The sequence below is a fragment of the Nannospalax galili genome, unplaced genomic scaffold (genome assembly GCF_000622305.1).
Source record: "Nannospalax galili isolate Female #2095 unplaced genomic scaffold, S.galili_v1.0 scaffold624, whole genome shotgun sequence".
Lineage (NCBI taxonomy): Eukaryota > Metazoa > Chordata > Mammalia > Rodentia > Spalacidae > Nannospalax > Nannospalax galili.
Genome location: NW_008351633.1, coordinates 1,276,580 through 1,295,769, shown reverse-complemented (window position 1 = coordinate 1,295,769; position 19,190 = coordinate 1,276,580). Strand labels below are relative to the sequence as shown.

General features: G+C 38.7%; 1 protein-coding gene and 1 pseudogene across 1 annotated transcript in view; both read left to right on the top strand.

Moving 5' to 3' along the window:
* The window catches only part of LOC103746363 (putative dimethylaniline monooxygenase [N-oxide-forming] 6), a 29,639-nt gene extending 11,539 nt beyond the window's left edge, over positions 1–18,100 (top strand). Inside the window, exons 2-8 of the mRNA XM_008848525.1 lie at positions 4,333–4,521; positions 8,012–8,174; positions 9,421–9,563; positions 10,795–10,994; positions 13,023–13,378; positions 15,637–15,709; positions 17,587–18,100. Of these exons, the coding sequence (XP_008846747.1) occupies positions 4,333–4,521; positions 8,012–8,174; positions 9,421–9,563; positions 10,795–10,994; positions 13,023–13,378; positions 15,637–15,709; positions 17,587–17,932 (1,470 nt within the window). The 3' untranslated portion in view covers positions 17,933–18,100. The remainder of the gene's footprint in view (positions 1–4,332; positions 4,522–8,011; positions 8,175–9,420; positions 9,564–10,794; positions 10,995–13,022; positions 13,379–15,636; positions 15,710–17,586) is intronic.
* LOC115066862 lies at positions 986–1,083 on the top strand (annotated as a pseudogene).
* Positions 18,101–19,190: the final 1,090 nt, after the last annotated feature.

The window sequence follows — 19,190 nt, the reverse complement described above, 5'->3', positions numbered from 1 at the left end:
GTTTTTTAAGAGTTCTCCACACTGCTTTCCATAGGGGTTGAACAAGTTTGCAGCCCCACCAGCAGTGGATGAGTGTTCCCCTTTCCCCACATCCTCTCCAACATTTGGTATCATTTGTTTTCTTGATCTTAGCTAGTCTGGCTGGGGTAAGGTGAAATCTTAAAGTAGTTGTTAACTGCATTTCCCTAATTACTAACGATGTTGAACACTTTTTAAGGTGTTTCTTAGCCATCCTTATTTCTTCATTTGAGAACTCTGTTTAGATCTTTTGCCCATCTTCTAATTGGGTCATTTGGTTTCACATTTGGTTTTTAAGTAATTTGCATTTCCCTAATTACTAGTGATGTTGAACAATTTTTAAGATGTTTCATAGCCATCTTTACTTCGTCTTTTGAGAACTCTCTGTTCAGCTCCTTAGCCCATCTTTTAATTGGGTTGCTTCTTGTCTTGGTTCTCTGTTTTTTGAGTTTATTATAAATTCTGGTTATTAAACCTATGTTAACTGTGCCACTGGTGAAGATTTTCTCTCATTCTGTGGGTTTTCTGTTTGCTTCCTTGGATGTCTCCTTTGATGTACAGAAGCTTTTTAGTTTAATGAGGTGCCATTTGTTAATTCTTGCCCTTGTTTCCTGAGCAATTGATGTCCGGTTTAGAAAATCCTTTCCTATACCTATATCTTGTAGATTTTTCTCAATGTTTTCTTCTAATAGTTTCAGAGTTTCAGGCTTTACATTTTGATCTTTGAGCCATTTGGAATTGACTTTTGTGCAGGATGAAAGACAGGGGTTTAGTTTCATTCTTCCACAAGTGGGGACCCAGTTTTGCCAGCACCATTTGCTGAACATGCTGTCTTTCCTCCAGTTAATGTTCTTGGCCCCTTTGTCAAATATCAGGTGGCTGAAATTGCATTTGCTCATATTTGGGTCTTCAATTTTGTTCCATTGGCCTATGGGTCTATTTTTGTGCCAGTACCATGTTGTTTTATGACTATAGCTCTGCACATATACTAAAATTGGAATGATACAGAGAAGACTAGCATGGCCCCTGCGCATATAGGTTTTTAAAGTACTCCCTTATAATGTTCTGGATCTTTTTGGTGTCTGTGGTGATGTTTCCCCTTTCATCTCTGATTTTGTTGATTTGGAGGTGCTTGTTCTTTCTTTTGGTTAACTGGGCTAGCAGTCTGTCAATCTTGTTTATCTTTTCAGAGAACCAGGTCTTGGATTTGTTGATTCTTTGTATTGTTTTCTTTGTTTCTATTTCATTAATTTCTGCTCTGATTTTTGTTATTTCTTCTTGTCTGCTGGGTTTGAGCTTCATTTGTTGTTGCTTTTCAAGTGTTTTGAGTTGCAATGTTAATCATTTATTTGTGTTCTTTCTGAGTTTTTAATGTAGGTACTTAGAGCTATAACTTCCCTCTAAGGACTGCTTTCGACATGCCCCAGAGGTTTTGTTGTGTTGTATTGTCCTTTTCATTTAGTTCCAAGAATACTTTTCTTTTGACCCATTCATCATTCAGGAATTTGTTGTTTAATCTCCATGTGTTCATATAGTTACTAGGGTTTCTTTCAGTGTTGATTTTAAGCTTTATTTCATTGTGGTCTGATAGAATGCATGGAATTATTTCAATCTTTTTGTATTTGTTGAGGTTGTTTTGTGCTGTAGTATATTGGTTGATTTTGGAGAAAGTTCCATGGGGCACCGAATAGAAAATATATTCTTTGGCGCTTTGGTGGACTATTTGGTACATGTCTGATAGGCCCATTTGATGTATGGTATTGTTTAATTCAGATGTCTCTCTGTTAATTCTCTGTCTTGTTGACCTATCTAATGGACATAATGGGGCATTAAAGACCCCTAATATTAATCAGTTTGGATTAATCTGGGTCTTAAAGTCCTATAGTACTGTTTTATGAAGTTGGGTGCACCAGAGTTTGGTGAATACATGTTCATGACTGTAATATCTTCTCAAGTCTATTATTCCTTTGATCAGAATGAAGTGGTCCTCCTTATCTCTTCTAATTAGTTTTAGTTTAAAGTCTATATTATCAGATATTAGAATTGCAATGACTACTTTTATCTTTGTACCATTCGCTTGGAATATTTTTTTCCATAATTTCGCCTTCAGGTAGAGCCTGTGCTTGAAAATGAGATGAGTTTCTTCCAGACAACAAAAAGATGGGTTTTGTTTCTTAATCCATTCAATTAGTCTGTGTCTTTTGACTGGGGGTTTCAGTCCATTGATATTAGAGTTATTAATGAAAGATGTCTACTGTTTCCTTTCATTTTTATTTCTGTTCATATTCTTGATATAGCTGTGCATTTCCACAGTTATACCCTCATTAAGTTTCTTTCTGAAACCATTTGGATATAGCTGTTCCTTTCTTCAGCTCTTTGTATTGCTTTCAGAACTCTCTGATTTTGTGGGCATGAATTCTTTCAGTCTATTTATGTCATGGAAGAGTTTTCTTTCCCCTTTGACTATAATAGACATTTTGGCTGAAAGTAATCTGGGTTGGCATCTGTGGTCATTTAGAAATGGGAATACTTTGGTCCCGTCTCTTTTGGCTTTCATAGTTTGCACGGAAAAGTCAGGTGTAATTCTGATGGGTTTTCCTTTATATGTGACTTGTTGTTTCTCTTTTGCAGCTTTCAGTATTGTCTCTTTGTTCTGTATATTTAGTGCTTTTACTGTCATGTGCCGTGAAGAGTTTCTTTTCTTGTCCTATCCCATTTGATGTTCTATATGCTTCTTATATTTGTATGGGCATGTCATTCTTTAATTTTGGGAAATTCTCTTCTACAATCCTGTTGAAGATCTAGGCCGTACCATTATCTTGAGATTCTTCTCCTTCTTTTATGCCTATGATTCATGTGTTTGGACTTTCTATGGTGTCACACAATTCCTGCATATTCCATTCTTGTGGTTTTTTAAATTTTTCATAATTTTTGCTTGAGTGGTCTAATTTGTCCACTTTATCTTCCAGTCTTGATAAACTGTTTTCCATTTCATTCATCCTATTGGTGAGGCTTTCTCCTAACATTTCTAATTGGCTTTCTGAGTGTTTTACTTCTTCTTCTTTTCAGCCTGAACATTCTTCAATATTTCTAACTCTTTTCTGAATTCATGCAGAAGTTTATCCCTATCTTCTTTCAGTTCTTTGATTTCTTTGCTTGTGTGTTCTTTAAATTCACTGAATTCTTTGATCATGTTTATAATTTTTCTTTTGAGTTCCATCTCCTGTGTTATCTCCAGGAGTTTCTCATTGCACTCCTCTAGAGGACTGATGGTACTTGGTGTGGATATATTATTTTTATTTTTCATGTTATTTTTTCTCTGTGACTTTGATATTTGGATTTCTTTTGTAGTTTCTGATTCTTGTGTGAGACTTAAGCCTTCCTTTGTTAAGTTTAGGTCTGCTTCTTTTTGCAAACTTTATGTCCCTTTGTGGTTTGCTTGTTGGGCATGCAAAACTGGTTGGTCTAGGCTTCAAGTTCTCTCTTTTGATTTTATATTGCAGTGGCCAAATTGCTTTTGTCTTCAGGAATTCCCACAGAGGCCTAAGTCAGATGAGGATCAGATGCTCTCAGGCTTTCTTCTAAGGTCTGAATCCCTCCAGGAAAGATGCTGCCCTCAGGAATTTGTGGGCTGGGCTGGGCTGGGAGCAGGGCCCAGGAAAGATGCTGGTCCCAGAAAGCTGGTGGCTGTGCCACCCAGGGAATCAAAGGAAGGCGGGAGCAGGAAGAGGCCCTGAGAGCTCCTGGGGACTACTGGGAGGAACTGGGTTAGTCTGGATGCAAAGGATCAGGAAGCAGTGGTGGCTCGGGCCGAGAGTTTAGCCCCAGTGTCTGGGGTGCTAAGACAAGAAATGGGCCAGTACCCAGGCCAGGAGTATAGATGGGGTGGGGGAGGGTGAATGAGGCTGGGGGAGTCAAGGCGTGGTGGGCACTGTGGGACTTACCCAGGAAAGATACTGGCACCAGGAAGTCGGTGGCTGCACTGCCCAGTAACACAAAGGTAGGTGGGGGCAGGACCCAGCCCAGAGGGCTCCTGGGGACCCCGCAGGGGGGAACAGGGTTGGTCTGGATGCAAAGAATCAGGAAGCAGTGGGGACTCTGGGCCAAGAGGTCAGCCCAGGGGTCTGGAGTGCCAATACAAGAAATGGGCCAGTACCCAGGCCAGGAGGAGAGATGGGGTGGGGGAGCTAGGAGGGTGAAAGAGGCTGGGGGAGTCAAGGCACAGTGGCGGCCGCGGGTCTTACCCAGGAAAGATGCTGGCACCAGGGAACCTCGGGAGCATCATTTCTTTTACAGCTTTGTTATTCTTCCTAGGACCATGCAGAGGAAGGAAGGGCCAGCATTTATCAGTCGGTATTCACCAATTCCTCCAAGGAAATGATGTGTTTTCCAGACTTCCCCTATCCTGATGATTACCCAAACTACATGCACCACAGCAAGCTCCAGGAATACATAAAGACATTTGCTCAAAAGAAGGATCTTTTGAGATACATACAATTTGAGGTAGGGCCTTGTACCAGTTACTGGTGGTATTATGTGAATGAGGAATACAGCACCAAACAGAAGTTGATACCAAGTGTTTTGACTCCTTACCAATAAATTGTTGGGTTAGATTATAAACCATATTTATACACTGTATTTTTCCCCTAGATTCATGTTCCCCTAGTCTCTGAAGTTTTTACATGTGTTGGGAAATGCTACAGGCAACTATTCCATCACAGTGAACTTTCCACCATCACACTCTGACTCTTAGGAAATAATCCAAACTTCTTTAGTCCATATTTAGATTTCTGTGGGTTCAATGTCAATGAGTTATGTATGGTTTAACTAAATGTGGCTTTTGTTAGGACCTCTGACATTATGGAAAGAATAATGACTTAAATGAATGGCTAATATACTCATCACTCCTGTCCTTCATCCACTTAACTCATTACATTTCTCCTTGGTCTTAAAAGGATTATGAAATAGAGACATTGATTGTATAAGTAGCAGTAATATTTTGTTTGTTTGAAAGTCTTGCCTTAATTAATTACTATTAAATGTGCAGTGCACATATATAGTGAGGGAGCAATCAACAAAAGTATGAATTGAAGCTATAGTTACCTAATTACTTTATCTGGAAGAGTTCCAAATGTAAAATGAGAGTAAAATTTTCCAGCTGTCATTATTTTTCTTAATATTTTAGGGAGTAAGCAAATAAAGTTTATTGAGAAATAATCAGTTCCCTTCAGCCAGGAGGGCACTCAAAAATGAGTTCCCTCAAGCTGTCATTTTATTCCATTCATTTATTCATTCCATTCATCATCTGTGGCATTTCAAATGTCATAAAGCACCTCAGTTTATGATAGTAATATCTGCAAATATCCAAGCATGCTTGCATTGTGCTAATTCCAGTATATCAAAAGTAAGAGGAGGAAGAAAAGAGGAACAGGAACAGGAACAGGAGGAAGAGGAAGAGGAAGAAGAGGAGGAAGAAGATGAGGGAGGAGAAGAGGAGGGGGAGCAGGAAGAGGAGGAGGAGAAGGAGGAGGAAGAGGAAGAGGAGGAGGAAGAGGAAGAGGAGGAAGAGGAGGAGGAGGAGGAGGAGGAAGAGGAAGAGGAGGAGGAGGAGAAGGAGGAGGAGGAGGAAGAGGAGGAGGAAGAGGAGGAGTGATTGCTCAGAGGTTAATCACCAATACTATTCTTTCAGAAGACTTGAGTTTGGGGCTGGAGAGATGGCTCAGCAGTTAAGAACACTGACTGTTCTTGCAGAAGACCTGGGTTCAAATCCCCGCACCCACATGGCAGCTAACAACTGTCCGTAACTCCAGTTCCAGGGGATCTGACTCCACGGGCATTGCACAACATGGGTGCACTTACCTACATGCAGGCAATACATGCATACACATAAAATAAAAATAATAAATAAAATATTACAAAAAGAAGACTTGAGTTTGATTCCCAACCTATCCATACCAAATGGCTCACAAATCTGTATAACTCTAACTCCTGGGAGATTCATTCCTCTGACCTCTGCAGGCACCTGCACTTACATGCTCATACCCACACACATACATGTAGTTAAAGACAAAATAAATCTTTCAAAAGAAAAGAAGACAATTAACGGTCTCTTCAAGAAGCCTATAATTTAATTGGGGATCAAAATTGGTATTCAGAAAGAAACAACATAAGATTCAAGTAGAAATCAAATTTAAAATAAAAAAAGAATGTTTAAAGCTGTCTATTCATATTTCTTTTTTTTTCTTTTTTTTCAAATTTTTCTTTACATTATTTAAAAGTGATACTGTGGAAACCACAAAGCAAGTCACTATTCTGGGAAAGGAGAAGGTAAAATTTTAAATGCATTTAGAAGATGGTTTAGGTTAAGTGACTGACACGAGTACAGTTAAAGGTGAAACAAATGCCCCCTTGTCAGGAGAACACTGGCCAAAATCAGCAAGGAGGGAGGTGTATCTGTTAGAATTAGGGGTGACCATACAGATCCATAAACCAGTATATTCTGTGACTTTGAAAAACAGGGCCTGTAGAGATGGGTCAGTGGTTAAGAGTACTGGCTGTCCTTGCAGAAGACCTGGGTTTGAATCCCAGCACCCACATGGCAGCTAACAACCATCTGTAACTCAGTTACAGGAGATCTGATGCCCTCTTCTGTCCCCCGTGAGCACTGCACAACACAAGTACACTTACATACATGCAGGCATAACACTCATATACATAAAATAAAATTTAAAAATATTTTAAAAAACAGAGGGCTATTTTGCAACTAAGTGATGGCTAAGGTGGATACATTCAGAGCTGATGGATACATTCACCCTTCTTACATCATCAAGGTCATCTCATGGACCAGAACAGTTACTGGAGCATCTATACAAGAAAAACACTGGGAAAGAGTGAGATCCAAAGGGTATTCTCCCTGATGTGTCAGCTTCCTTCCACAAACTCTCCTGGAAAGTCTATGAAACATTGTCTGCTTATAATTCACAGGCCACTTCTGTTGCACAGGCACTTAAAAAATGGATTCCTTTATTACATACACAATCACTCCAAACAAAATCAGGTTCTGTTAGTAAAGAAGAAGAGGGATAGATACTGGGGAAGAAATTGGCAAAAGTCTGTGGAAATATCAGAAAGTAAAAGCAAAAAAAGGAAATTGGAACAAAATTATGCAGACTTTCAATTACAGTATTAGACATAGGGAAAAAGCTGGGAATGTTCCTCAGTAGTAGTGTGCTTACCCAGAATGTGTGAGGCCATGAATTCAATCACAAGGGGAGAGAGAGAGAGAGAGAGAGAGAGAGAGAGAGAGAGAGAGAGAGAACAAACATTATCATGTAGATAAACAATACACAAGAATATCTGTGGGTTTGAAGCTTAGGTACCTGTGAGGTTCATGTCATCTCTCAAGGAATGATGAAAGTCAAAGACAGCTAGGGAGAAAACAGAAGTAAGCCGATCATAAATGTGCTTCATTGGAAGAAGCATTAAGTGGCTTTCCAATTGAAAAACCAGAATAGATAGCAGAAGAAGACCAAGGCTCATAATATATGGGTGTTTATGGTATAGTTGTTCATAGCTCCAGAGATTAGTGTACAGAGCACAAAGAAAGACCAAGGATCAAACCTTGAGACACACCAATGTTTACCGAATGAATGGAAGATGAAGTCAGAGAAGGAGGATGCCAAAACAATATAGAGCAGCCATAAGCAAATGACATAGATTTGTTGCACAGCTCCTCTCATAAAAAATGCTCAGTGCTATTTACCCTCATATCAAGCAACAAGATGTCCAAAGTAAATAAATCCCAGTGAATAGTTTCCTTTGTGAGATCTGAAGACTCTAAAGATTTGCTGTGACCCTTCCACTTGTGTCTTTCTATCCATTTTTCATCTACCAGTTCAGCTCATAGCAATCACCTTCTCCACAGAAATACTGCAAGAAAGAAAAAATAAATTTAGAATTAAACAAATAAATTATTTTTCTGGCTTTCCTTAAGAGTCTGGTCTCCAGTATAAAGAAAGGCCCCAGCTTCTCAGTCACTGGCCAGTGGGTTGTTGTTACTGAAAAGGATGGGAAGCAAGACTCTATTCTCTTTGATGCTGTAATGATTTGTTCAGGACATCATGTGTACCCCAATATGCCAACTGAGTCTTTTCCTGGTAAGTTTTAAAAATAAATGTTTATCTGGCTGGAGACTAACATGCAAGTATGTAGTGTTGAATCATACCTGTTCACAGATTGTGTATAATAATTATGTTTAAGTTGCCAGAGATTTCAAAAGAGAAAGAATTATGTCTCATGATGTATTAAATACAGTAACAAGTTGCCTCCTAACCCCCTATATTCAAAGAATCAAAGTCAGAGATCAGACAGGCACTAGCTCTTATTTCATGGGTGGTAATTCATATTTAAGTCCTGACAGTGAATGAAGTCACTGAGCATTTATATACAAAAACAGCAGAGTCCTGCCAGCAAATAAAGGAAGATTTTTGTTTCATCTATAATTAACAAGTGAATTTCAGTAATCTCAGTGATGTGTGTGAATGTGTCCATGTGTCTGTGTCTGTGTAGCAACATACTCCATTACTATCCAAAAATGACAGATGTCAGTGAAATGAAACACACACCAAGTATTCCTGCCCCCTATTCCATTCTTCACAGAAGGTGGCGGCTCAGGAAGAAGTCATTAAACTGTTAATGTTAATAAACAGTACCTTCCATGGTTATGTGTGTGAAGTCAGGGTCAGAATGCCTGAGCATTTAAGTGTTTTTATCCCAGTTTCTTTTCTTTTTTTTTTTTTTTCTTTTTTGATGTTTTTTGGTGGCTCCCTGTAGCCCCACCTGGCCTAGAACTTGCTTTGTAGACCAGGCTGGCTTGAATCTCAGAGAGATCTACCTGCCTCTGCCTCTTGAGTACTGAGACTTCTTTTTTTTTCTTAACATGGGTTCTTGGGCTTGAACTCAGGTCCTCACACTTGCAAGGCAAACACTTTACTGACTATGCTATCTTCTTATCCCCCTTCTACCAACTTCTTCATCTTTTAAAACAGGTAGCTACCACTCAAGGATGTTCTCATGATTAAATTGTTAAAATGCATAAAGTATTCAGCAGGTGAGCTAGTTCATAGGCAGTATTTGATAATCATCATCATCATCACCATTATTATTATTTAAATTGTAAACCTTAAAAAGTTTAAGATGCCCCAGAAATAATTATTTAGGAATTGACTGGCAAAACTCACTAAATGGATAAATGTATTTCAACTATGGAATGTGTGTGTGTGTGTGTGTGTGTGTGTGTGTGTGTGTGTGTGTGTGTGTGTGTGTGTGTGTGATTAAAATACATTCTATGCTTTTTTTAAAAGTGAAAAGCTGAGTCTTCATTATTCTTGAAAATCATTTTAGGCCTAGACAATTTTCAGGGAAAGTACCTGCATAGTCGGGATTACAAGGGGCCAGAAAACTTCAAAAGGAAGAGAGTCCTCGTGATTGGTTTGGGGAACTCAGCGTCAGACATCGCTGTTGAACTTAGTCGTCTGGCTGCACAGGTATGTGACATAAAGCTTCAGGAGATAAACCAAGGATAGAAATATGCCATTAAAGCAACAGCCAAGGCACTGGGGAAAGTGCTGTCCTTGTCATGTGTTATATGCTATGTCATATGCTATGTGCTATGACATCTGCTGTATGAGACCTCTAAATCCCAGAGGACTTGGGTGATGCGTTCTCCTGAATGATGTGTCCCTGTTGTGAAGATGTAAGTTCCGATGAAATGGAAGCCAATGTCTGAGTGATGTATATGAATGTGTAAGCATTTATTTTATGTTTTCATTTTATATTTTAATAACTTTCAAATCAGTTCATTCCTAGTCATATTACCACACCATTACATGTGAGAACTATGTTAAGTTAAAATTACAGACATGGGTTAGACTAGCTAATGACTTTAAGGAACAATCAGTGGGTGGAGATTGGGATGACAGGTGCATGAACCATCATTAAAGGAAGTAATGACTCCTCCAATTAACCTAAGTGTAGTAATACCAAGAACAGAGAACCTAACTTAACCTGGATAAAGTCAAGGAACTCTTCCAGAGGACATGCCATCAGGAGTAGTAGACCCTGAAGAAACTCAGGGTATTTTTAGGAAGCAGGTACTTAATAAATTAAGGCCTAAATGAATGTAAAGAAAACTTTTGTTTCTTTAAGAGTTCCCTTGAGTTATCACAAAGCAAGTAAACATACCAACAACCAGGTTTGTTTGAGGCTGTGACAGCTTCTATGGCTTGGGATAAACAGATGTCCTGGGCACGTGTGTAGGGAAGACTAGAAGAGGAGATGAGGGACATAGCACAGAATTAAATCAGTGGCATCACCCCAGCCTAATTTCAGCTAGCTATTTAGTTTCTTTTCCCCTACTTATCCCAACCCCTCTACCACCTACCACTGCCAGGGTTCACTGAGTTGATAGGCTCTAGCAGACTGGCCATCTTAGCTTCTGAGATTAAGTATGCAAAATTCAAACCAGGCACAGTTAGAGCCCTCTTGTTCCAAGTGCTGTGTAATTCTTTCAAAAACTACACACCAGTCCTCTGGGTGGTAAGAATGGACTCTTGCCTCTGCCTAGCTGCAAATATAGCTTATTCATATAGATCCACATTTTAGAAGTGTTCCTAACTAGATATTGAAGGAAATATAAAAATCCACCTGAAGAATTGTGTCGTATTTTCTTATTTCTCACAAAGGATATTGAAATTTATGTTATCTCTCCCCCACCAGGTATTTATCAGCACCAGAAGTGGTTCCTGGGTCATGAGTCGAGTTTGGGATGATGGCTATCCTTGGGACATGGTATACGTTACCCGTTTTGCATCCTTCCTCCGGAATGTCCTGCCTTCATTTGTCTCTGACTGGTTATATGTCAAGAAGATGAATACTTGGTTTAAGCATGAGAACTATGGCCTGATGCCTTTAAATGGGTATGACAAATAATACATAGTTTGTCATTCAAAGTAGGAGAGTATTCGTTCAAGTGAATTATTTCTGCCTAGCTCTTGCTTTAGTTACCCCATTGAGACTAGTGGAATTAAAGTAAAAACTTCTCAGGTGACACGATTTATCCAAAGATCATGTACAAGTTGGAAATTGGTAGAGAAATGGGTGTAACCACATAAAGTGGGGATGGATTAGGCAAAAAATCATTCTGAGAAGCAGAATTCATTTAGGGCACCTACAAACCATTTCATAGAAATTAGAGGACTGAACAAACTAAAACTGGATTTTTTGAAAAATATCTTCACCATGTTTGTGGGTGAATGGGCTATCAATAATAATGTCTGCTTCTGAAGATTGTGATATTTAGGAAATTAAAATGTATATTTTAATTTGTAAATGATAAAACTTTACAAATACAGATTCTTCTTAGATGCAAATTACCTAATGTGCTTTTAATGACCATCTAGCAGAGTATTGCTAATCAATATGTCCCATCAAGTATGAGGCTTAAAACACGAGTGATAGTCCCTCTCATGTCCTGTACATTCTGAAGGATAATCAGGAAACACTGCACATGTAAAGCAATGGAACCTAAAAAAACACTAATGTGACCTGTAACATTTGTAAGATTCGTTTATTTACTTCCTCTGCATACAGAGCTCAATACATACTAATTAGGAAAGCATTCTAGATAGAAAAAATTAGCATATACATAGAAAAAATCTGATGGGTACGAAAAGAAAGGATTCAGTTGAAAATTTTACCTTCTGGCTCATGCTATCCAAAAGAATTCATTGTGTTTAGAGAAACAAACTAAGGAAAAGTAAGATGAACTTTAAATCAGAATACCAAATGTCAGGTTTAAGAGCCAATGCCTCCTCCCAAAGCATTTATCCTACCCAGGCTTAAAGACTGCTCTATCCCTCAATAAAAAGTAATGTTGACTTTATAAATTTAGAATTATGTTTAACAAAATAAAAATCTCAATGCTTGAGCTAGTTAAAATGTTTTGTCTTATAAAAGTAACTATAAATTCTATTTGGACTTTGCCATTTAGACAAAACATTTGTAAATTTGCTCATCCTCAGAACTAAGCTCCCTCTCTGAAAGTGTTCCAGTTACCCTAAATTGCAGTTGACATCTTTTCATTTCTCCCTTTGTTGGGAAAAGGAGAGTAAAACAGGTATTCTTTGATCTGCTTTTTATATACTTTATAAGGCAAAGGAAGAGGGAGAGTTAAAGAGGTGAAAAGCAGTATGAAAATACAGAGATAAAGGCCAAGATTTTATAGTGTTTCTATGTACGTGAGACACTTAAAGAAAATTCCAGAATCTCTGAAAGAAACTTAAGTCAACATGAAACATGTTTCATGAAAAATTTTATTGCCCAAACTTTGTTGAAGTGTAGTACAAAAGTTGTTTTCCTTCCTGTGACCATAAGGCCACTGACGGAAGAAGACCAAACATGGTAATAAAACATTCCATCACCACCAATCTGATTTCCCCATCCAAGACCTTCAAGTTATAATAGTAATGCACTTATTATGTTTGTGCCTATGCTATATATTGCTTTAATAGTTAATTATTTATTTAATTCTCACACAACAGCCCTGTGAGGACAATTCTACCATTATCCTCATTGTATATAGAGATTAACAAATACAGAGAAGCAGAAGCTAGTAAAAGAGTTAGGAATAAGCTTGTGCTTTCTGACTTTAGCATCTATATTCTTAGCCAATTTATTGTGCCTAGAATTAGTTTTTATTATAATATATTCATTGAATCTCCAAAGAGCATAAATACACATAATTTTAAGTTTCAAAGGGCAGTGGGGAAATTTCAGACAGAAATTCTTAGAAATAGTTAAAAACAAGAAAGGAATTTTCACAAGAGAAGAGCTGTCAGTGGCTGACATTGAACTCCTCAGATCTGCTTTTAGTAGCATGGGCCACTGCAGGTATTTCATGGAAATAGGCATTACGGCAACAGTGTTTATTTCTCATTTCTGTACAGTCCCCTGAGGAAAGAGCCCGTGTTCAATGACGAGCTCCCATCTCGTATCCTGTGTGGCACTGTGTCCATCAAGCCCAGTGTGAGAAAGTTCACAGAGACCTCCGCTGTGTTTGAAGATGGAACCATGTTTGAGGCCATTGACTACGTCATCTTTGCAACAGGCTATGGTTATGCCTACCCCTTCCTAGATGACTCCATCATCAAAAGCAGAAACAATGAGGTCACTTTGTTTAAAGGCATCTTCCCTCCTCAACTAGAGAAATCAACCATGGCAGTGATTGGCCTCGTCCAGTCCCTTGGAGCTGCCATCCCCACAGCCGACCTGCAGGCCCGCTGGGCTGCTAAAGTATTTTCAAGTAGGTGGGCCATTCTGTCTTTCAATCATTAGATCAATAATTAACTACTATAAGCTAGAGATCCAAAGAGAACAGGACAGGCAAGCAACAATAAGAGAAGTTTCTGGTGAAGTGAATTGGTCAAGGAGCTTTTTATTCCATCTAAGACAACAGCATAAACAAAGGCATAAACACAAGGAGTGTGTGTGTGTGTGTGTGTGTGTGTGTGTGTGTGTGTGATGCAAAGGCAGGAAGGAACAAAAGAGGAAGAAGAAAAGCAAGGAGGGCCTTGGGAGCTGTGTCAGCTTGACCTCCTGGGAGTTGGGAGGAGTTCCAGAGGTTTTAGTTAAGATAAAGGCAGCAGTGGGGTAACTGAAGTGATATGGTACAGACTGGAGGAGTATGGGGAGAGGGTAGCGAGGCATGCCAGACACTTCAGCCATATCTCTGTGTCAGCATCATGCCTTTCATTCCATTAGAAGTCTTCCCCTGCATTACTCCACTGTAGAACACGTGGTCTCAAGAGGTACAAGAATTCTTATGCGAGTAAATATAGATTCCATGGAGAAAGGCAATGACTCAAACATGTTTATTCCATTACTCCAGTGCCACTGACCATAATGATTTTGAAGAATCCTTTTATTCAAGGGCTCAAAAATATTGAGCGATGTAAATATATCTTTCCTAACATACTGTTCGCAAAAATTTGTAAATAATAAAAAATATGTTAAATGTACTTATGCTTTCCAAAATACTGTGAATACATAAGCTTCTATTTATAATACAGTATGAAGAATGATTATTTAAAGGAATTCTGTCATAAAATCTTGCATAGGTATAATACTAAACATGAGGCACAGAGTAATGATCAAATTAAGAGTCCTTTAATAATAGCCTGTGGTCGAATACTAGAAAGAACACTCCACCCTGCCGAAAGGTACAGTAGGATTTATAAAGCTTAAAACTACAATTATGTCATGCCAGGGGCAAAGCCAATAACCATAGTTACATCATATCACCACAGTTACACCAGACCAGGGGAAGACCACTTAACAAAGAAGTTTTCTGTTAACAATTTCTAAGTTTCAGTTAGGAAAACAAGTTTCTCAGAATTGCAGAAACAGTGATCTCCAGTCTATATAGCTGGGAGAGGACACGCTACCTGACTAGTTCTAAGTTTCCCAGTATTGTAGAAACAATGCACCCCCTGAGACTGCAGATGCAACCTTCATGGGACCAGTTCTAGCTCACTGGATGCAGCAGGAGTAGCTGGACAGAAGCACAGTGTAAAGCAAAAGTCAGCTAGAATAAAATTGAGTCCGTTTTTCCATTTTATAAGAATGTTCTTCTATAAAATATTTCTATTGTTTTTTGTTCTTCCAAGGCCCAACAGCATGCCTAGAGCTTGAGGTTCACAAAAAAAAGTTATATCTAGTTCATAAACCTAGAAAACACACATGAATCAAAGGGTATCATTTATTCATTCAACAAATATTCACTGAGTATCTACTACATGCCAGGCTCTATATTAGCACTTACTTAAGTCACAAAACCAAATTAAAAAGACTAAAACTCTGGTTCCTTGCTCTCTACTAGAGTACACAACAAATAATAACTGCAGGGTACTCTCCAGCAGAGGTAAGATGCTCGTGTGACTAGGAGTGTTCATGCACTACAGATGTCATAGTAACTTTTCACTGTTACAGAGGTAAACTACAATCAGTCACAAGTAGTGAAATTTGAAAAAAGCTCAAACTTTTCTGCTAGTCTATAAAAACATCCTCTCTGGTTGTGACTGACATTAAAATCCCATGCATCCTGCCATTACCTGCTTCAACTGTGATGTAGAGTCAAATGTTTTTCCAGATTATTACTTGAGAGATACTTTAATACAGGGGACATAGACAAGAAGTATGAAGAAATGATTACACCTTGGTATGCAATGAGGTTAAGCAGAAGTATGCTGGGATTAGCCCTCTATAATGGTACAAAAATATGAGGTTGGGTGACAAAGCTAAATACATCTCTGCTGTGCTCATCACAGTGCAGGCCAGCTTTTCCATCCCCACAGGCTCATTCACTGCTCAAGTCTTGGCACCTGTGACTTGTCATTCTGCCAATGATGCCAGAGAGAGCTTCTCTTAATACAAAACTTTTTAAGGGACATGTTTCATAAATACTAAATGCACTTCATCCTCTGTTGTTACATATGTATGGTTTCATTGTCTTTGTCAATCTCTCTCTCTCTCTCTCTCTCTCTCTCTCTCTCTCTCTGCCAGGCACATGCACTCTGCCAACTACAAGTGAAATGATGGATGACATCGATGAGAAAATGGGGAAGAAACTCAAATGGTAAGCAATTACACTTGCTAATCAATTATGCCCTAAAATTTCCCTTATATATAAAAAATTAATAAAGTCTGTAATATTACCTACAAGCACAGTTCACATTTCTTTAAATTCTTCATGTAATTGAGCCACATTAGGTGGGAAAACAGTCATTATTATTCCTTGTAACCTTGGAAGAGAGTAATTTTTGCCTTTCAGGGAACATATGACAAAATCTAAAGATATTTTTGTCCTTCCAAGTAGAAATGACAGCTAATAGATTCCTGTGTATAAGACACTGGGTGCTTCTAACCATCCCATTCCACAGAGAGCAGTACAGAAAACCAACAAATTTTCTGCCTCAAAATGTCAAGTAGTGCTGAGGCTGAGAAATAGCTCCTCATCGATCCATAAAAGCTACTCCTCTGGAAGAAAGTAGTTAGTTGGCTGGAAATTAGGCAGTAGGATTTAATTTGCTGTGATAAGAAATTCAAATGAAAACCTATATTGAGTTTAGCTACCTTAGTATTTTCAGTTAAAGAGAGTATTCACGTTTGATTCAATATTTGCTTTCAAGTACAGCATCAATGAAGTTTGTAGAGAATTCTCTAAGTGGCTAGATGGCTGATATTTAAATGTCCCTTTTCATGTTAATTATTCCATAAAAGAAAATTCTATTTAATTTGTATACCAAAAGCTACTGAAAGTGTAATTAAATACCAGATCATGACTTCAATGATAAATGACCATAGGATGTTTCTTTCCTCTTTCAAGCCTCCAACATATCATTTACTGAATGTCCCAGGGTAGATATCAGCTCAAGGGTATAGTGGAGAGAAGAAATGGCATCCTCATATGCCACCTAAACTCATGCAGTTCAAAGGGTACCTCTTAGAGGTGTGTACTCCTAGTGTTAATAATCAATGCGTCTTCATAGACTTTCCTTTAGGAGCCAATAAGAATAAAAAGAAGGGGAAATAAAGGTTTAAATTCCAATGCCATTGCTTCAGTGACAAGCTATTTAGCTTTCCTTAAATCACAGGAGGTTATATTCCAACTGAAAGGATGAAACAATTTAGCTGAGTACATTCTAAAACCATACAGTGTTAAAATCATACAAAATCTAAATTTTAAATAAACCAACATAAAATTCAACATGGCAGATTCTATACAATGCCATATAAAGAATAATCAGGGCTGGAGAGATTGCTCAGCAGTTAAGACCATTGGCTGCTCTTGCAGAGGACTCCGGTTCAGTTCCCAGCACCCACACGGCAGTTAACAACCATCTGTAACTCCAGTTCCAGCAGCTCTTCTGACCTCTGTGGGCATTGCATGACATGGGTGCAATATAGTCGTACACAGAAAATTTTTAAAAAGAGTAATCATTGGTACTAGCATTCAGGAAGCTGAGGCAGGAGGATTGCAGCAAGTTGGGGTTGTCCTGGTCCACATTAAAGAGTTTTAGACCGGTCTGGGTTACAAAGTGAGACCTAGTCCTAAACGAAAAAGTGTGTTAAAAAGTAAACTAAATGGGGTGGGGATGTAGTTCAATGGTACAAATACACTTGCCTAGCATAAGGGAGGCCAGGGTTTAGTCCCCAACACCACATATAAAAAAGGCAGAGAGTTAACCAAGTTAATCAGTTGCCTTGATCCAGAGGGTTGGTTCACTGTAGGTCATGTGGCCAAAGGTTAAAGATCAAAATTATAGCAAACTCAGAGATTAAGAAAGGAAGGAGGGAAAGAATACAACCCACCCAAAGAACAAATAATAAATTCTATTTTACTTGGAGAGATAAAAAGAGTATAACTGGACATGCTATAAGACAGAAAATGAAGTTTTAACACTTCAGTTTACGACTGTGATACTCATATCAATTTTGTTTTTCTGTCCTCAGGTTTGGCCAAAGCCATACTTTGCAGACAGATTACATCACATACATGGATGAGCTGAGCGCCTTCATTGGGGCCAAGCCTAACATACCCTGGCTCTTCCTGACTGATCCTCAGCTGGCCCTGGAGGTGTACTTTGGCCCTTGCAGTCCATATCAGTTTCGACTGGTGGGACCAGGGAAGTGGGATGGGGCTAGAAATGCCATCCTGTCCCAATGGAACCGGACAGTGAAGCCAACCAGAACAAGGGCTGTCAGTGAAGCTCAGAGGCCCCAGCACCTTCACAACTTGCTAAAAATACTTTCAGTCCCAGTGTTCCTTCTGGCTGTTTTGCTCACATTTTACAAATGATAAAATCTTCTGGGTACCAGAGTTCAGACCAGAAATGTAATCACAAAGTACAACATGCACATAGACACACATAATCACTACCGAGCCCCTCCTTTCCTTCCTGCAGTTGTAAAAACTGAACCCTGGATCATTTGAATCAAAGCATAAAAATAAAATGGAAAATACCCAGCCTATCTTTTTCTGATGAGAATCTGTTCGCTAACAGGCTTTTCACATGTTGAATTAAAGTTTAGGGATGCTTAAGATAAGGGAAAAAATGATGGGAAGTTGAAAAGGCATAAACACACTTTCAGGCTAAACAAAGTTTAATAAGCTTTTGAAGGGGTGTGGTGTCATATATTGTAGCATAGCAACCAACATGTTTTCCACAAAACTGACAATAAATGAATATAGGGACATCTTAAATAAAATGAGCAAATAACAAATTGGTTAAATGAGGGTTGGGTGTGTAGCTCAGTGGTAGAGTGCTTGCCTGATATGCACAAAGCCCTGCATTCAATACCCAGGACTAAGAAACAAAGGAAAACACATTTCCACCATGACCTTCAAAACCAAGATGACCTCACTCATGAATTTGATCAAGTATTTCAGAAGGAAATAATACTAATTATATAAAAACTCCACCAGTTACATAATGCTCAGCTCTACGCATGCATTCATGTACAGATATTGTACTTTTCAGTAGAGTTTTGAACTAATACATTTCCCTCTGGTTTTTCATACTACCTAAGCATTATTTATTATACATCCATTATGTATTAAGAAACAGTGCAAAGCAGGAGAAACCTCGCTTCAAGTTGTTAGGATAGTCCAAGAGACTCCCCAAATAATACAGGCTATCGCCATATCCCTTGATTGCCTCCCAGAACTTGAGGATAAGAATCTACTGCTGAAGACAGGCCATTCCTTGGACACAGGACTTGGAGCAATGGAGCTGGAACTGACCTAGAAGCCTCCTCCCTGAAGACTAGCTCTCATACTGTTGGATAAGACTATGCAAGCTGCCAAGGGAGAAAATCAGTCAGTGGTCCAACTCCAGCTTTAAAGCCTAATAACCACAGCAATCACCAGCACAGCAAATTATATTGTTGCAGTAGTGATATTTTCATCTTGGGGGTGATCAACAGCTATTCAATTGGACTTAAAGGCCGTTCAATGGAACTCATGTGTGGCACTGTAAACATACCCAAATACACGTGGCTGTAAAGATCAGAGCTCTTAGAGAAAACCCTACATCTGTCGCATCCCTAGACAAACA